This window comes from Narcine bancroftii, chromosome 2 (assembly GCF_036971445.1).
Source record: "Narcine bancroftii isolate sNarBan1 chromosome 2, sNarBan1.hap1, whole genome shotgun sequence".
In the NCBI taxonomy this organism is placed as follows: Eukaryota; Metazoa; Chordata; class Chondrichthyes; order Torpediniformes; family Narcinidae; genus Narcine; species Narcine bancroftii.
Window position 1 is genome coordinate 33,019,979 of NC_091470.1, and position 19,667 is coordinate 33,039,645.

General features: G+C 42.3%; 1 protein-coding gene across 6 annotated transcripts in view; it reads left to right on the forward strand.

The window, feature by feature from the left end:
• Positions 1 to 19,667, forward strand: part of LOC138753335 (inositol-tetrakisphosphate 1-kinase-like) — a 262,270-nt gene that overhangs the window by 173,524 nt on the left and 69,079 nt on the right. Inside the window, exon 1 of one of the 6 annotated variants that reach the window (XM_069916217.1) lies at positions 15,733 to 15,794. The exons of the other annotated variants lie outside the window; for them this stretch is intronic. Coding sequence (XP_069772318.1) covers positions 15,735 to 15,794 — 60 coding nt within the window. The 5' untranslated portion in view covers positions 15,733 to 15,734. Of the gene's footprint in view, positions 1 to 15,732; positions 15,795 to 19,667 lie in introns of those variants that run through there. 6 annotated transcript variants of the gene reach the window in all.

Here is a 19,667-nt window from a genome sequence, read left to right on the forward strand (position 1 = left end):
GCCCACAAGTCAGTTCTGCCCAATTTACATCCCATTAACTTGCATCCCTGGTACATTTTGAATGGTGGGAGGAAACCAGAGACCCTGTAGAAAACCCATGCAGACACAGGGAGACCATATAAACTCCTTACGGTATGAGACTCGAGGTCCGGTCCCTATCACTGGCACTGTAAAGGTGTGTTGCCAACCATGCCACCCATCTTGCGCATTTTTATTTATTTTTTAAATGAGGTTATATAAATGTTTGCTCAGTGACGCTGTGCGAAACAATGACTTTCATGACATGTTCATGACGATAAGTTCTGATTTTATTGGAAGGCAGGTGGGTCACAGCAAGAAGATTTTGCTGAAGCTGTATCAAACTGGTCAAGCCACAGCTGGAAAGTCATGTGAAGTCCTGCTCCCCTCTTTCCCCAGCCTCTGAGAATGAAGTTTCACAGGATGAGGAGTGGCAGAGATGTCTGCCAGAGCGTTGCAGGACAAGAAACCGGGCAATGGGATTCGAGTGGGTCGGAGAAAGGCGGGTTGGTTGCCAGATCCACAAACAAGTCGCGATGGTTGTTCTTGGTGAGAGTGGGAGGGGAAGAGAAACTGAAAGCGTGATTTCTTGGAAATTTAACCCCCCTCCTCCCCCATTGTTGGGACTTTACCATACAGAATAAGAGAGCTGCTGGTCATTTTTTTCCCCCCAATGAAAGAGAAGTATAGAATTTCTTGGCCTTTATACCAGTCTAAAGTCATCTCTGGCCTTTTTAATGGAGAGAAAAAAAAACACTTAAAAGTTTAAAAATCAAAGCTGGCCTATTGTGTCCCCATAGTAGCACAAACTCTTTGCTTACCAATGTGAAGGCAGCAACATTTCTTCATTCAGGATCTGTGTCAAACTGCCAGGGCAATTGAGGGCATTTTTATTTGGAAAATGGCAGGCATCCAAAGTAATACTGGACCAAGGTTCTTGCTGCAGCCAACAGCAACTGTTGTTTTTATTCAACTCCTTCTGTCATTTAAATCTCATGCATGGCAATCAGTGGAAAAAAACTTGATGTGAGAGATCCAACTTCAAGATATCTTCAAACTTATTTTTTAAATGAAAATAAATTCACAGAACCATTCCCAAAAAATTGACAATAAATTTAAACGCTGTTAGTTTCTGAAAACTCTTGTTCAAAGGAATCACCTAACTTTCACTTGGAACTATTAATTGCTTGAGTTCCCTCAAATATACATATACACTTTGTAGTGTTTTGCTCGTGAAGTGACTTTAAGAAAAACCCTCTTGTACAGTAAAACCTCTGTTAGCTGGAATTCAAGCACCCAGCAAAAAAAAAATTAAAGCAAAATAAATATAAAAATATATAGATGTCTTTTAAAAATACAAATTAAAATAAAAGTTTAAAATTGTGAAAGTCAATATTGTCTGAAAGCGTGGGAGCAAATACTCAGCCAGCGGAGTACCTTGGTCGTGCTTTGCTCGTAGCAGCTTTTTGAACGAAACAGTACAAAATGGCAATGTGGTCGCCAGGGTGAAGAGCTGGTTGACATCGCTCGCCATTGGGATGGCTTTCTTACAGTGTGTCCTTATCCCTGTGTGATAGTACAGATTCTATCACCAATGTGTATATGTACAGATGGTCGTGTAGGATGGCTGTGATTGGCTGAGAGTGTAGCCACACCTACTGGCAGGTTTTAAAGGATTGCTCCTAGCCAGACCAGGTCATTCTGAACTGGTCGACCTACTTGTGATATGCTCCAGTCTTTTAATTGATAAAAATCTTGGTTTGGATCAACGAGTCTTTGGTTCTTTCGACGCGCATTACACCCTGCTTAGTAAAAGTCGCCCCAGTCAGAGGCTTTATCTATAAACTTAGGGGAGGAGGGGTTAATTACGATGGCATCAGTGAGCGCAACGCTGTACAGCACCTGCAACTGGATTTAAATTTAAATTCTGTAAGTTTCAGGAATTAAAGTGAACTTTCCATAATTAAGGACAACAATTTTTATTTTCAAATTGCTTTACATTTTGCACTGACTTTTGTCTTTTAAACTCTTTATTCATAATGTTTCTGTATTAGTAAGGCATTGTATAAGGGTATTAAAGGTATTAAAGGTTACGGAGAGAAGGCGGGGACGGGGTACTGAACTTTAAGATCAGCCATGATCTCGTTGAATGGCAGAGCAGGCTCGAAGGGTCGAATGACCTACACCTGCTCCTATCTTCTATGTTTTTTTTTGTAAGAGTGAGAATCATGCAACTGGAAAACTCGCTTATCTGGCATCTACCAATCCCTGTAGGTGCCGATACCAGGGGTTTTATTGTGCCTTAAAACTATGAAAAGCCATTTACAGAATGTGGGTGTCACTACTGATCCTTTACCCATAGAACAATTTACAGTGTGGAAACAGGCCATTATCTGCACTTCTAGTTCACACCGATTTACCTGTACCTAGTTACTTGTTAAGGTGATAATGGGAGCAAACAAGTAGCCTTTTATGGGCCTTAGAAAAGATAGCAATTTTCCTTTCCTTTCAAAGATGTTGGTGAGCCTTTAGGGTTTTTTTCTGCAACCTGGTCACCACTTTGTTCAAGAATATGGAATCAATTAAATTTAAATCTCTGAGATTCAAAGGTGATTCTGATCATTAATGCATTTCTGTAGCGTTCTGGTGCAGTAATATAATCCAGTCCATGTTGGACTGGATTGAGTTCAGTATCTGCTGTAGCTGGAGCCACAAGTTATGTGAGGCTGTGGGTCGGAAGCTTTGCTGTTTCGAGAGGCAGAGTGAACTGCAAGCACCAGTTGGCCTTGGGTGAGTGGTCCAGAGACCCTGCCCTGTATGGACCTGTTTTAGCAGCTTGCTTCGACTGAATCCTTTAGTAATTGCAAAGTGTCTCCAAGCAGAATGACAAAACTGTTTGAATGGATTTGCATAATTCTAAGGAATAAAAAAATTACAGTAGAAGTCCAGACGTCGGGATGCCAGAAATCCGGACCACCTGAGAATCCAGACTTTTCAAACTCCCAAAGTTTTTAAATTTAGTGGGCTTTTGTGTGCATGCGCACATGTGTAAGTGCCACAGCTGCAACAAGTGACCACACAATCGCGATTTTGAAAAGAGCAATCAAAGTGTGAAAGCACTGTAATTTCGTGTCCTACTCTTTCCATTTACCATATTTAGCATATGTATTTACAAACCCATAATAATAGATCCTAAAGAAAATCAGCCTTGTGGCATGAAGAGAAAGAAAACACCAAACCTAAGTGACAAACTTGAAATAATTAAGAAACTCGAACATGGTGTGAGCAATACTGTTCTAATAATTTTTCAGGCAAAGCATGAAAGTCTGCAGATGCTGTGATTGTAGTAAAAGCACATTAAAATGCTGGAGGATCTCAGCCAGTCTTTCAGTGTCCTTAGAAGTCCAAGGTATTCCTTGAACGAGGGCTCAGGCCCAAAACCTTGGCAATATATCTTTGTCTTCTATGGACACTGAAAGACCGGCTGAGTTCCTCCAGCATTTTGATGTGCTTTTAATAATTTCAGGTATTGTACACTTTTTTTGTAGTGAAAAAAATGTTATGTTTACATTTTTGTCGTGTTGAGTTTATTTTTCTTTAAGATTGCTCAATTTGATAAATGAAGCATGATTTATTTGCTAATGAATAAATAATCAAAATATCTCTTCTTTATTCCTCCTTGAATTTTAAAAGTACTGCATGAGAATCCTGAAAATCAGGTCGACCCAATCCACGAGCAGTCTGGAGTTTTGGACTTCTGCTGTATGAGTAAAGTTATTTTAATAATGGTAATTAAAAACGAGAGATCAAGTAAAGTCAAAGTAACCATTTAGCTGCACTTTATCAAAAAGGTTATGATTAAAGCAGGCAGTCAGAATCTTTCCTCGAGTCAAAATGTCAAACACTAGAAAATGTGCGTTTAGGGTGAGGAGCGGTTAGTGCAATAATATTACAGCTCCAGGGGCCTGGGTTTGAATCTGGTGCTCTCTGTCAAGAGCTTGTACGTCCTTCCTGCATCTGCGTGGGTTTCCTCCAGGTGCTCTGCTTTCCTACCACCCTTCAAAAATGAATGGGATTTGTAGATTACAACCAACAAATTTTCCCCTGCAACCGCTGCAACCGTGTCTGCCTGTCCCGCATCGGACTTGTCAGCCACAAACGAGCCTGCAGCTGACGTGGACATTTACCCCCTCCATAAATCTTCATCCGCGAAACCAAGCCAAAGAAAGAAGGTGTATCTGGGTGGTATGAGCTGATGGGCCGGAAGGGCCTGTTACTGTGTTGTATTTCTAAATTTAAGAAAAATCGTGCACTAATGGGATCAGTCTTGGAAAGTGAAATGTATGTAAATAGCAGGAGTTTAATCAAGTTGTGTGATGCAAGTATTTTTTTATATACAGAGAGTGGTAGAAGCTTGAGAAGTGTTTAAGAAGCTTCTAGATAGACACTTGAACGTGCAGAGAAGGATATGGATAATATGGAAGCAGCAGAGTTTTCGTTTAATTTGGGCATCGTGTCTGGTGCAGATGCTATGGGCCAAAGAACCTGTTTATGCTCTATGATCAGGGCCTGCAACCTCTTTCAGTGTTACACACATCAGCCATTCATTCGTAGCAGATGTACATTTAGCCCCTCAGCTGAGAATGTCTGCAGACTTGTTGCTGAACACAGTGGCTGAGTAAGAATTAGATGTAATGACATCTGACCCCTGGCTCTTTCCTGAATTATGCCTGGGAGTTTGCAAATGCAGAGAGGTGTTGGCATGAGCTGACCTGTGCATTGCAAATAGCTGTCACCTCCCAAAGGGGAAAATACTTTTTGTGTGTTGGACTCGAGTTTTAATACTGAAGTCTATTCGGATTCTTGGCATTTTACTTCCTCCAAAGACTGAAGGGACAACATTGAAGAGCAGGACCTACCTTTGCAGGAGAATAGTAACCCTATGATGTGTAATTGGTGGAGAATGAGTCCCATGTGTCTGCAGTCATCTGTGATCCTGCAGTGTTGATTCCTCTTGTCATTCAAGATTATTTTATCGTCATGTAATAAAACAGAAGATGTGATATTACATGAAATTTCCATTACCTTTAGAAAGGCAAGCAAAGATTGGCTATCAGCAGAAATTGTCCGTTCCAGTCAGTGGGAGTCTCCCACTCCCCAGAGTCGCTGAGTGTTCATGGGTTTACCCCAGAGTTCTAGCAGCATTGCAACCGTACAGCCTTCGGTCCAAGCTCCAGATCCAAGCCTCTGACACGATCAGGAACCTTTCAGCACCCTCTCACATCCCGGTTCCGGGTTCCTTGTACCCCTTCAGCCAGTCTTGTGCTGGTCACCGGCATTCCAGAGCCTGGAGTGAGTCCCTGCAGTTGCTTGAAGCCTGCGTGGGTTCCTCATCTCGAGTAATTAGCAGCCCGCTGCCGATGTGTTCTTCAGCCGCAGAGCTCCTTGCTGATCCGCCGTCATGGTCACCGTCCTGCGGGTCGTCTCCTTTGCTTCTCTTTCTTAAATGGGGAGAGGTTGTTGTCTCTTCATTTTTCAGTGCCCTGCTTCTCCGAATTCTGCCACCCCTCGTGGGCGCTGCCGTACATAGGCACCACCATCTTGGGTCCAGTCCCCGCGGTCACAAGATTTTAAGATAAATTCACCGTCGGCTCCTTTACAGGCTGTTTAGAGCCTGTACAGAGCCGATGGCTGTTGAACTGGGCAGTTGGACCCCATGGGGGAGCGCTGTGTCTGCGCTCCCTGTTTTCAACAGACAATAGGTGCTGGAGTCGACCAATTGGCCCTATAAGCCAGCACCGGCATTTATTGGATCATGGCTGATCTTTCCCTTTCAATAACCAATCCCAGCCTTATCCCCATAACCCTTAACTCCCCTGCCCACAAGAGCCTTCCTTATCCAACTCTCTCTTAAATCTATCCCACAAATCCACTCCCTCTACCCTCTGTGGCAATGTATTCCACAGACCCACAATTCTCTGGGTGAAAAAATTTCTCCTAATTTCTGTCTTAAATGGCCTTCCCTGTATTCTTAAACTATGCCCTCTAGTCTCTCCCATCATTGGGAACATTTCACCCTGCCAAGCCCTTTGATAATCCTAAATACCTCAATCATGTCTCCCCTCATCCTTCTAAACTCCATCGCATGGAGTCCACACCAGCCGCAGTGCTGCCATTACAGCTGCTCCAGTAACTCTGCCAGTTTTCTGTTCCCTACCCCCTTGTCCCTCTTGTACAGCAGCTGATGCATGCATGCCATCCTTGCTGGGAACTGTCACTAACCTAAGTTTGTCAGAACCAATTCAGTTTAATTTTATCTCCCATTCTCCCCCCCCCCCCCCCCCCCACCCCCCACCCCACTGATTCCCATGCAATGGGTTGACTTTAATGAATATGGATCCAGTCACATTTGCTTTAAACTAACATGTCATGCATCAAGAGAAACAAATGAGGATGTAAGCCCAAATATTTAAGTATCCGGTAACAGTCTCCATGTCATTTGTCATTGTAAAAATGTTCCCTGTCTCTCCATGCTTTATGCTCCTTGTTGAAAACAGATTGCTGTTTTATTTTTAAACAAAAGAGATACCAAGCCATTATTTTGCCCATAAATGGGCGTGAACACGGCCTTTGAGGTCCGTCATGGTAAGTTGGTCTGGAAGCTTGGATCTCATGGGATCCAGGGTTAGCTGGTCAATTCAATACAAACTGGCTTGGTGGTACAAGTCAGAGGTTGGAAGTGGAGGGTTGTTTTTTTTTCAATTGGAAGCCTGTGATCAGTGGTGTGCTGCAGAAATAGGCTATTTAGCCCATCAAATCTGCCCTCTAATCATGAGGTGATCCTTTTTCCCCACTCAGCTCCACTGCCTGGCCTTCTCCCCGTATCATTAGATGCCACGGCTAATGAAGAACGTATCAGTCTCTGACTTAAATACACCCAATAACCTGCCCTCGACAACTGCCTGTGGCAACAAATTCCACAGATTTCCCACCCCCGGATAAAGAAATTATCTACCTCTCAATTCTAAATGGTTATCCTTCAATCCTGAAGTTGAGCCATTTGTCCTAGACTGTCCCACCATGGGACACAACCTTTTTACATCTACTCTGGGCACACCTTTCAGGATTCGAAATGGTTCATTGAGATTTCCCCCGCCCCCTTAATTCTCCTAAATTCCAAAGAAAACATCTATATGAATGATTTGGGTGGGAATGTAGTGGGCTTGATTAGTAACTTTGCAGATGACATCAAATTTAGGGATAGAGTGGACAGTGAAGAAGGTTGTCTTACGATTACGATCAACTGGGAAAGTCGGACAATGAATGGCAGATGAAATTTAATTTGACTAACTAGGAAGTTTTTCATTTTAGGAAGCTGAATGAGGGGCCGGACTTGTACAGTAAATGGCAGGCCCTTGGAGAGTGTTGTGGAGTAGCGTGACCTCGGGATACAAGTACAGCCATGTGGTTGATAGGGTAGTTAAAAAGGGCTATGGTGTGCTGGCTTTCATTAGTTGTGGGATTGAGTTCAAGTTGTGTATTAGACCACACTTGGATATTGTGTTCAGTTCTGGTTGCCTCATTACTGGAAGGTTGTGGAAGGTATGGAGAGGGTGCAGAGGAGATTTACCAGGATGTTGCCTGGATTGGAGAATGTGTCCTATGAGGCAAGGTTAACAGAGCTATGGCTTTTCTCTTTGGAGCAAAAGAAGATGAGAGGTGACTTAAAGGAGGTCTGCAAGATTATGAGAGGTATAGATAGGGTAGAGAGCCTACAATTTTTTCTTGGGGTGAGATTAGCAAATACCAGAGGACATCTGTACAAGGTGAGGCAAGGAAAATTTAGAGGAGATGTCAGGGATGGGGTGTTTTTTTTTTACACAGTGAGTAGTGAGGTGGTGTTGGAGGCTAGAACAATAGGGACATTTAAAAGAACCTCAGAGAGATATATGGATGCAAGAAAAATAGAGGGTTATGGGTGTGATGTAGGGAAGGTTTATTTTGTTGAGTAGGTTTGTGCTGTAATGTTCTATGAACATAATTTCCTGAAAATGCTGACTTGTGCAGATTTGATAATAGAGCTTAGTTGAAAGGTCATTGATCTGAAACATTAATTCTGTTTCACTTCACAGGTTCTATCTTGCTTGTCAAGGATACTTTTTCCAAATTTCATCCTGATATGTTTATCTAACAAGCTTAACTTGGGAAGTACGAATGATGCATGAGCACCTGGGAAAATCAATGACATTAAATAAACACCATATAATTTATTTTATATAGTGCCTTTACAAAGGTCTAAATTCCCTTCTCCTCTCCATGAGATGCTGCATTAGGGTTTCCAAGATTCATGCAAAGTTGGCTCCCTGATCATCAATGCCCTTCTAATTTACCAAAATCATTATAAATGAGGGCTTTGGAAAATTCAGGATTCAAAGTTCCTCCCCGTCCCATTTTATTAAATCCTGGTAATGAACGAGGAACTGAAATAAAATGATTTCCTGCATTCTTTTCACTTCTGTCATTGAGATTTCCTCCACCTTTTATCTTTTCCTTCTCGTGTCTCCTTTCTCACATTCTTTGATTATCTCTTGACCTTTTCCCTTCTGTGTTCTGTCTCAGTTCTTCCCTTTGATCACACCTTCCATCTTTGCATTGTGGTTTTGGGCTGCAACGAAGACAAGTTGGCCAGAAAAGCTAACTTTCATGGCGGGGTTGGAAGCTGTACCCTGAAGAGGAGAGTGAAGCCAGCGGAAACTATCATTGGGGGGCTCTCTTCCTATCCTGAAGGACATCTACAACACCCAAAGCAGGTAAAAGGCAATAAACATTGTGAAGGACTGCACACACCCCTCAAGTAAACTGTTCACCCTTCTGCCATATGGTAGGAGGTACTGCAGCACGAGGGCCCAAATGTTCAGATTGGCCAATATTTTTTTTCTCCCCCTGGCTATCAGACTCCGGAATTCCCAGAGCATATGTGCATTGAATACCTTGGTACTGGGGACTCTTACAGTTTATGTCTTAATATTTTATGTGGTTAACTTCTAATTTAACTTGTATTTATGTAAATATTCTCCATGGTCCTGAAGAAATGCCATCTCATCTTTACCGTGCAAGCATGGTATGAATGATAAATAAAGGTGACTTGGCTTGGTGAACATTTTGAGATTCACGAACTCTGCTAAATATTCACTTGCCCTTTTGCGTTTTGAGCTAATATGCTTTCAAGAAGGAAAAAAAAAACACAAATCTGTGATTATGAAGTTGCAATAGTTGGATTACTGACGGTGCCAATTGAATTCTTGTGGGGATAATGTTTTGTAAGCTAAGCTTTGCTAAAGTAAACTGCTGGCATTGTGTCATGAGGTCATTGAATGATAGAAGGCAAGGTTTCCCACAAAGACTGCAGCAGTTTAAGAGTGGATGGTGAGCTGGATGGGAAAGAATGCAACCAGAAACTATAAAGGAAGTTGGTGCCATGATATCAGATTTGCAGAAGTCTTAAATCATTGAAGTGAACAATGCAACAAAGTGGAGAGCTTCCATTATATGGCATAAAGTTGTGGGGATTTCTGAATGTATTTATCCTGTGGAACATGAGCATGGAGCCTGAGAGAGCAATTGTCATTCATTCACTTCTTGCTACCCTCAGTTCATTCAAATATATTTCCTAGGTATCAGGGATGATTCATTAACCAATAGAGTGATTTTCTGATGTTGGTTATTTACCTTGAAGTCTGGGGACATTTAGTTGATTTATCGACTTGTAATTCCATTTCTAGTGTATATTTACTCAGAGGACCTTTTGAACGCTGAGCCAAAAGGTTGCGAGTTTAGGACCCGCTCAGAGATACACCACTGGTGTACATCAGTACAATATAGAGAGACTGCACTATCACAATTGCACTATCACATCATGGAGGCCCAATCTAATTGAAATGCCTGCATGACATAGAATTTGCAGCAAGGAACCTGTCTCTCACCCAGCTTATTCACGCCAAGCAACATACTCTACTGCTTTTGTCTCACTTGGCCGCACTAGGCCCAAACCCCTCTAATTCCCTCCCATCCACATACTAATCCAACAATTTCTTAAAGGTGGCATGTGAGTGGGGAAAATAAAAGATTGAGAACCATTAATCTAGCCACACAGTCATAGGTGTAAAGTGAGTGGAGCAGGGGGCTAAGCACAAATCACTGTGGTACTCCCCGAGCGGTTCTCCAGGACCATGGAGCATATATTCATAAATGTTAAAATAGAAGTTAGACACATAAAATATTAAGATGTATACTGTAAGAGTACCAAGTTGCTCTATGCACATATTTTCTGGGAATTCAGGAGTCTGATGGCCAGCGGGGGAGGGAACTGTACTGCTTTGTCCGGCAGCTTATTCTGAATGCCCACCACCCTCTGAGCAAAGAACTGTTCCCTCCCTTCTCTTCTGAATCCACCCTCCTACCCTGCAGTTATCTTCTCTCATTCTAGATTCCCCCACTCTGGGAAACAGACTGTCACTATTCGCCATGTCTATGATTGTGTAGACTTCAAAAAGATCCCCTCCAAAACATGTATGCTGCAAGGAAAATGGTTTTTCAGACTCTCCAAATAATTCAACTTCCCGAATACTGGCAGCAACCTTCTGTTAGCCTCTTTTGTACCCTTTCTAACATTCTAATATCTTTACTTGTAGAGTTGATTTCTACCTAGCTTGGTAAAGTGATTACATTTTTAGTTTGATTGGAGCTCAGTGTATCTGAGGGGCTCTCTCTGTTTGCAACAGCCAGCTGACAAATGTCCAAAACCCCTATTAAAGCCTTTGTCTGTGGCCAAGTTATTCCCTGAGTATAGTATTTAGTTTCTATGGATTGATGATAAAATTAATCACAATTCACTGAAATGACTTGAGGGGTTTTGCTGTGTCAATTAAACGTTTTTATACTTTACTGAATTCACACATGTACATAGCCCCGACCAGATTATAAAACTGGGAGGATAGGAGTTGTGCATTGTTCGAGATGGGGCATCAAAATAAAGCTCTGTTTAGATGGGCTTTTCAAAATGTGCAGAAATACAGGTGTGCTGTTTGGAGGATTATTTTTCACATTGAGCCAATTTAACACCTAATGAATCATCTCCAAGAAATGGGACTTAATACTCCATTTTGCAATTAGATCCTGGATTTCTCTCTCCTCCAGACAAATCTTTAAGTAATTTTTTACTGACCGCAGAGCACCTATGCCAGGAAAGCACTTTTGTAAGTCTGACAAGTTCTCCTAAAATGCATCTTTTTAATTAAAAAAAAATATTTAGACATGCAACAGAGTATCAGGCCATTTCTGCCCTCAAATCCGTGCTGCCGAATTTTAGCCCCGGTACATTTTTGAACAGTGGGAGGAAGCCAGAGGCCCCGGGGTAAACAGACACAAGGAGAACGTACAAACTCCTTACAGACAGCGCAGGATTCAAACTCTGGTCCGGTCCCATCCCAATCGTTGGTGCAGCAAAGGCGTTGTGCTAACTACCACCAACCATACTTTTTTTAGTATGTGTTTTATAAAATGTTATAATACTGCTTGCTTTTATCTGAACATCCCTTTGCCTTTAAGATAAGGATGAAAACATGAATGAGAACAGTATTATGTGAGAATAATATGCTTGGGTATAAAGGCTAAATGGCATACTACAGTAAAATTCCTGGTATCCAGCACCAATGGGGATTGTCGATGCCGGATGTGTGAATTTTCCGGTTGCCTGAGACATGATCTTACAATGCCTAACTAATACACCAGCATTAAGGATATACAGTTTAAAAGACAAAAGAGTGCAAAATGTAACTTGAAAAAAATCAGTATTATTGTCCTTCATACTGTAACGTTCCCGCAACACAAAATTAAATTTAAATTCAAATCCGGGTTGCTCGTGCTGTAACCATTTTGCTAACCGTGCCATTGTCATAATTAACCCCCTCCCCCAAGTTTACAGGTAAAACCTTAATAATATACTAACAAAGATAAAGACCCTAGGCAGGGATAGCGAGACACTTTGGGAGAGTCCCCCCAGCAGTGGACAGGATCAAACAGCTCTTCATCCTGAGCGCCACCATTTTATTCAAACACATCTTTATTCATGCAGCTGCTGCGGGCGGGGCGCACAGCTGGCTGAATGTTTGCTCCCATTTTCTCCAAGGGGTTGTGTGTTGCTTCGGAGAATTTTTACAATTTTAAACCTTTCTTTAAATATTTATTCTTATTTATTTCCTCTATTTATTTCTGTTGGTTGCTTGGGGTTGCCAGCTGCTTGAATTCCAGATACCGGAGACGTTACTGTACATGGTGACTTTGATTGATGATACCATTTATAGTTATCTCCTGTAGTGTATCTAAATTTGCTGATAACACTAAATCAAGTGGAAAAGCAAATTGTGAAGAGCATGCAGAAAGTCTGTAGAGAGATATAGATAGGTTAAGTGAGTGGGCAAGGGTCTGGAGGACAATGTTGGCAAATGTGAGACTATCCACTTTGGAAGGAAAAATGGAAGATCGGAACATTATTTAAATGGCAAGCGATTGCAACGTGCTGCCGTGTGAAGGATTTGGGGGTGCTTGTGCATGAATCACAGAAGATTGGTTTGCAGGTGCAGCACGCTATCGTTGCTAGAGGGATGGAATTTAAGAGCAGGGTGGTTAATGCTGCGACTGTCTCCTTACTTGAGGAAGGATGTACCGGCTTTGGAAGCGGTGCAAAGGAGGTTCAGCAGGTTGTTTCCAGAGATGAAGGGTTAAGCCTGTGAGGAGAGATTGAGTCATTTGCTGGAATTTAGATGAATGAGAGGGGATCTTAAAGAAACATAAATTTATGAAAGGCAAAGTTAGAATAGGCGCAGGTAAGTTGCTTCCATTGGTAGGGGAGACCAGAACTAGCCTCAAGATTCAGGGTACTAGATTTAGGTCAGAGATGAGGGGGAAACTGCTTTTTACAGAGGGTGGTAAATTCACTGCCCTTTGAAGCAGGGGAGGCTGCCTCAATAAATATATCCAAGGCAAGGTTGGATAGATTGTTACATGGTAAGGAAATTGAGGGATATGGGGGAATGTAGGTGGAGATGAGCCTTTCATCAGATCAGCCTTGATCTCATTCAATTGCGGTGCAAGTTTGATGGACTGGATGTTCCTATTTCTTATGTTATATTATTCTCCAAATTTCCTTTTCACTCTTTGTACTGATGGCAGCATTTTTAGGCCATTTTCGGGCTTGCTAAGAAAATTTTGGGAATCACTTGATCTGTTTATCCTTTCTTTCAACTGAACAATCTTGGATAGGTTATTTGAATTTTCAACGGTGTTTTTTTTCTGTTTAAATTTAAATTTAGACATACACTATGGTAACAGGCCATTTCGGCCCACGAGTTCGTGCTGCCCAGTTAACCTACACCCCCCCCCCGGTACATTTTTGAACGCTTTTGAACATTTTTGTTGGCATATACGATTAAAGGATATTAAAGCACAGCAGGGTGAGAATCGGACCCGGCCAGTAGACTCAGAAACAGACCCCAATCTGTTAAGTTAGGCAATCCATTCTATTCCATTCTCACTTTGAACAGGGCTCTGTGCTGAGCCCTCTCCCGTATTCCCTTTTCACCTGTATATGGTTCTAATTCCATAATCAAGTTTGTAGATGACACCGCAGTGGTTGGCCTGATCAGAGGGGATGATGAGACGACCTATAGGGATGAGGTCCAGCATCTGGCTGTGTGATGTGCCAACAACAACTTAGCACTCAACACTTGAAGATCAAGGAGATCGTTGTGGACGTCAGGTGTGCTGGAAGCCATACTCGTGCCCCCATTTACATCATTAAAGTTGTAGTGGAAAGTGTATCAAGCTTTAAATTCCTTGGTGTCCGCATTTCCGATGATGCCATCTGATCCCTGAACTCCTCCATCCTGATCAAAAATACGCCACAGTGACTTTATTTTCTGCAGAGCATGAAAACAGTACACCTCTGTCCCAGGACATTGATGGATTTTTACCCCTGTACCATTGAGATTATACTTACCTATGGCATCTCAGTATGGTCCAACAATTGTATTGGACTCTAAACCACTTCAGCGGAAGGGTGAAAACTGCCCAGCAGATTATTGGCATCCAATTGCCCACATTGAGAACATCTATCAGGTGTGCTGTCTGGGCAGGGCGAAGAGCAGCATCAAGGATGCATCTCTCCCTGACTATGGACTTTTTTAAAAACTCTTCTTCCATCTGGTAGGCACTCCAGGAGCCTTCACTCTCGAACCCGCAGGCTTAAGAAGAACTTTTTTGCTGAGGCTTGTTAGGTCTGCTTTGTTCAAGAATGAGTGAGTCAAACACCAGACTGAGTCGAAATCAAGGTTCTTTATTACCGGATTGTAACACTTACAACTAACAGTGTTAGTTGGAGAAGGCGCATTCTCCTGATATCAGCAAGTGGTGTTTTTTTATACCTCAGGACACATACTTAGTAAATTATCATACCATTACACTGTCCAATGAATAAGCTGTTGCTACCCTTCACTGTTAGTCTGCTGCTCATCAGCTTGTTAGTGCCAAGCTTATCTTGAGTGTACAAGGTCACATCTGCATTCTGTTACTCCTTAGAACTGGGTGACGCCTTCTCCGGTCCCATCTCATGATGTTTTTACCTTACAGGCTGTGACCCTGATGAACCTTAAATCACAGCGCTGAGTGGTACTGCACTCACGTTGTACTGTCAGTACTTATATAATTATTTGCTTGCTGAATGTGCTTGTTTTTGTTTTCATGTAGTCATTTGTATATAGCTCTTTTTTTTAACTTCCGATTGGATGCTAATTGCATTTCGTTGGCTTTGCATTTTACTTGGCACAGTGACAATATTCTGGTGGGGAAAGTATAGTTACAGTAAGTCTCCTACCATAACTGTATAGTTACAGCTTGTAGCAGAGAACTGAAAGAACAGTTGTGATTCAGAGGTCAGAATTTTGTTTGTTGACATTATTTGACTTGGGCAGGAAGTCCAGGCTTTTGTGCAGTGCTTAAATTATTGGATTATGGACATGAAGTACAGCGTGGTGCAGGGAGGGTTTACGAGACTTTGTGCTCAAATTCCTGTGCTCCAGGAAAATTTGCTCAGGTTCTGGATACGGAATCTAAAGGATCAAACAGCTGAATGTGACGTGAACCTTCGTTCTTGCTCAGAAGCCAGAAGCGCTCAACTGTGTGAAGAAAATAATGACCAACCTTCAAGGCCTGCATCTGTCGGTGTGCCAGAGATCATTGTGTTCTAGAAGGGGGCAGCACAGAGAGCACAGCAGTTAGCCCATCTCTGTTACAGTGCCTGTGACCTGGGTTCAAGTCCACTGCTGTCTGTAAGGAGTTTGTACGCTCCCTGTGTATATGGGTTTCCGCCACATTCCAAAAATGTGCGGGGTTAGTAGGGCAGAGTAGGCTCATGGGCCGGAAGGGGCTGCTTCCGTGCCGTATCTCAAACTTTTAAAAAGCTCTGAGGATAGCCTTGATTTTTAGACGAGACAGGTTTTAATGACTGCGGCTTGGGACCAGAACTCCAAGAATTAGAGGAAGGTAAGGATTCATCTTCCATTGTTAACTCATTGCAGCGTGGCAGGTGAGAGGTGCTGAATCTGAATGGCAATGTGCTTTCAATCATAAGTAGAGACCTGCTCACCACAATGGAAAAAATGATGTGGCTCCTCAGGAAGTTTGAGGTTCTCAGGACTGGACATTTTGATCTACGAGAAAAGGTTAGTGACGATGGGGTGGCGGGGGGTGCGGTTGCTATCTTTGGAATCTACTGCGCAAAGACTTAATTGAGATGTATAAAATTAAGGGCCAGGATAGAGTAAATACGAAGGACATGGCTCTCTTGGCAGGGGCAGAGGTCGATGTAATAAGTAACCAAAAGAAAAGAAAGTGTTTTTCCATCCATTGTGTGCTGGCGGCACATTGCATTTCATGAAATGGTGATCAAGGCAGCTACTATCTTAACCCTCAGCAGTCTCTGTGTGTGTGCACAAAATGAATGGGAACTGGCTGAGCTTCAGACTAGGTACTGGACACAGAATAAATTGGACGTGATTTTTGTGCCTTTTGTGTTATTTGAATTGACATCTAGTAAACTACAGTCGCTTGTAATTAGCAATTATACAGAGGTTAGGATACTTTAGGTATGGATGGAACTATATCTCTCACTGTTCCCTCCTATGGACTGGAAGTTAAAAGCAAATGACTACATTTCCATGGTCATCAGTACTTGTTTGGATACTTGCTTCACAAGCAAGACCAGCAGGCCATTGGACCCAAGGGACCTCGAAACTGAGCAATACTGCCCATGAGTTGTGCTCCTTTTACAAGATAGAAACCTCGTGTTTGTCAGTTTTCTGCTCAGAACCAATGTCTGCAGGAGAGCTTGGGGATGAAAATAATAAAATACACAATACTCTTTCAAATGCTGATAAATGCTTTCCTTGGTGTTGGCAATTGTAATGTTACAGCAATGATTCGCATTTCACTGTGTATCACCATATATTCTTAGCTGAGGCCCATTATCGCTTCTGGTTATCCCTTGTTCTATGTGTGATGTTTCCTCTTTAAAGTATTTTTTTTTTGCCCCTCCTGAATTGCCCTGAACTTAGTGGCAGGTTGGAGTCCTGCACATTGGTGTAGGGCACATTTAAATTGGACCATATGAAGATGGCAGATTGAAGAACATTAAAAATCATCTAATATTTTCACATTTGTTGGTAGACATCCAAACGCTTTTGGCCAGATTTACTTAACTACCCCACCACTTTAATGGGGGGGACTTGAATTTGTGACTTCTGGCGGAGGGAACACACTTCTGAATTCTCGCCCAGAAACTTGGCATCACATAACTGTACTGAACGACTGGCACTCCTCAATGTTCACTTACAAACTTATGGTGTGTTGTGAGGGTCTGAACATTAAATCCTTGCCGATAAATTTAATTCTGCTGTTAATTGCTACAAGAACTTGCTAATTCTTAGTAGTGTATCTCCCAAACCTTCATGCTTTCCATATATACTCCTGTAAAAGTTTGCAGACCATTTTTTAATGTTAAATTTATGGGGTCGACTATTACAAGGATACTACTTTTGAGGGGCTGAAATTAACACTAGAATCCAAATTACCACATCAGTGGCAGAAGTCCAAATGACCTCTAAGCGAATAAAGAACAAAAACAAAAAAGTACAAAGCCTGCACATCAAAACACATCCGGCCATGGGGGAGGTTGGGACCTTGGTAAGTATCTGCATCTTTGGAGTCATCGGGCGTTCCAGCCATTTGGCAGCTGGGACTGAGATAAGAGTCTGCGTTGGGAGCTGCATGCGATGGGCGGGAGGCTCCATCCGAGGTGTCATGAGCTCCAGCCTGTGGGTGGCCAGGGATGAGGGTTGGCTTTTACACGAGATGCATAGAAAATTCCAGATTTGGGGGGGGGGGGCAAAAATAAGGGGGCCAACTTTTGCATGAGATTGACGTTTACAGTTTACGTTTACAGTAACTTTCACTGTCGTTTTTGTTGAACTTTGTGAAAGGATTCTAGTAGATTGTGGGATTGTGGAACATGATAGTCGTCTCCATATTGAAGCAGAATCATGTGCCAAACCACATTCTGTTGTTCATTATGATGAGTGTTCATTATCTTTTCCCTTGAGTGAACACAGTTCCCCATTACTAAATGCCAGTTGTGTTTGCCTTAATGTTGATTTGAACGTTTCATCACGGAATGGGACAATGGCATTACTAATAGGTCAGTAATTTCTATTGTACCCTTTAGCAAACACAATGTGAAAATTGGTTACCTCATCGCTTATGAAGGTGCCAAATAAGCTCTCTGCTAACCATCCAGTTCGAGACTGCTCTCAACTCCTCAGAAAACTAGTTAAATTTAAAAAGGACTTCCTGGTTTATGCAGCATTTGATGGGAATTGTACTTTTTAACCGTTATTGGAGTCATAATCTGGATGTAAAACTATGGGGAGAATTTTAAAGTATAAATGCAGCATTCAACTATGTAGAGAAGGAGCAAACTTCCAGGAATAAGAACATGCTCTTCCTAATGTATGGGGAGCCATTTAAAAGAATGAATGGGAATCTCATAGAAACCAAGAAAATTCAACCAGGACTAAATGCAGAGGACATTCCCGGTGGCTAGGGTGTCTGAGACCAGGCCACGTTGGCAGGGTGGGGTTATGCCATTTAGAATTAATTTCAGGATACTTCTATTTACTCACAGGGCAGCGAGTATGATAAAGATTTTCTTCTTGTGGGAAAGTCTGACTAAAGATCACTGTTTAAATATAAAAGGTCGCCCATTTAAAATAAGAAATAAGGGATTTTTTTTCCCCCTTGAGCTTCTAATTAATATTCCTGTAAAATCTGCGCTGTGAAGTTTTTGAGAAGAGGTCCCTGTAGCTTATCTCCCCAGACATCAGAGAGACAGGATGTAGACTGGGAGATCGCTTCACTGAGCACCTTCGCATCAGTAAGGGGATCTCCCAGTCGCCAACCATTTCAATTCTGAGCCCCACTCTCGTTCTGACATGTCTGTCCATGGCAAGGCCACCCGTAAATTGGAGGAGAAACTCCTAATATTCCATCTAGGCACTCTCCAACTGGATGGAATTAACATCGACGTCCTCAGTTTCTGCTAGATCACTCCGCATTCTTCCTCTGTCTTCTTTCCTCCAGCTCTCCGACCCCCTTCCCTCTCCACTTACAGAGCAATCTCCCTCTCCCTGTATGCTGGTGTGCCCTTCCTCCCTTACCACTTACTACCTCTTGCCTGAGGGACTGTGCTCCTCCCCCCCATCATTTTGTTCATGCGCCTGTCTACATTTTGCTCATACCTTGATGAAGGGCTCAAGCCTGAAATGTTGGTTATGTATCTTTGCTATATAAAGTACACTGTTTGACCTGCTGAGTTTCTCCAGTATTCTGATTTACTTCATTCATGGTGTCTGCAGACTTGCCTGTTTTACTTCAAAGTTGGTTGTCAATGGGAGAAATGCTGAAGCTGAGATCCTTGCACCATTGGGTAGGGAGAGCTTTCATCCTTCCCATTCCACACTTGTAGGAAAGGTAAATGTGATGAGCATTTGCTGTCATCCTCCAACTCTTTCACTGTAACTCCACTTTGGATGCTGAGCAATGGCTGGAGACCCCTCTTTGTCAAGTCCTATCTCACAGTTTTATCCCTCAGAATGCATGCCATTTTTTTTTCTGGTGGGAAGTCTGGAAATATTTCCAAATTGGTTTTCTGAATTTGGCGTTCATAACTGGGCCAGAGTGTAAAGCTGTGGAGTGTTTGAATTTTGAAATTGGGGACAAGCACTGGTTTTGTCTTCAGGTTTCTGTCAGGATGTGACAGACTCTGTGAACCATGTTTGAAATATTGCCATTGTGGCAACATAAGTTGATAATTAGCTTGGGCAGAGTAAGTTTCCACAAATAGATATGTGATTTAAAAATTAAAATGCAATAAATTAATTTTAGAGATGTAGTATTTTAACAGGCCCTTCTAGCCCACCGGACTGTGCCACCCAAATACACCAATAAACCAACAGACCCTGTACGTGTTTGGAGGGTGGGAT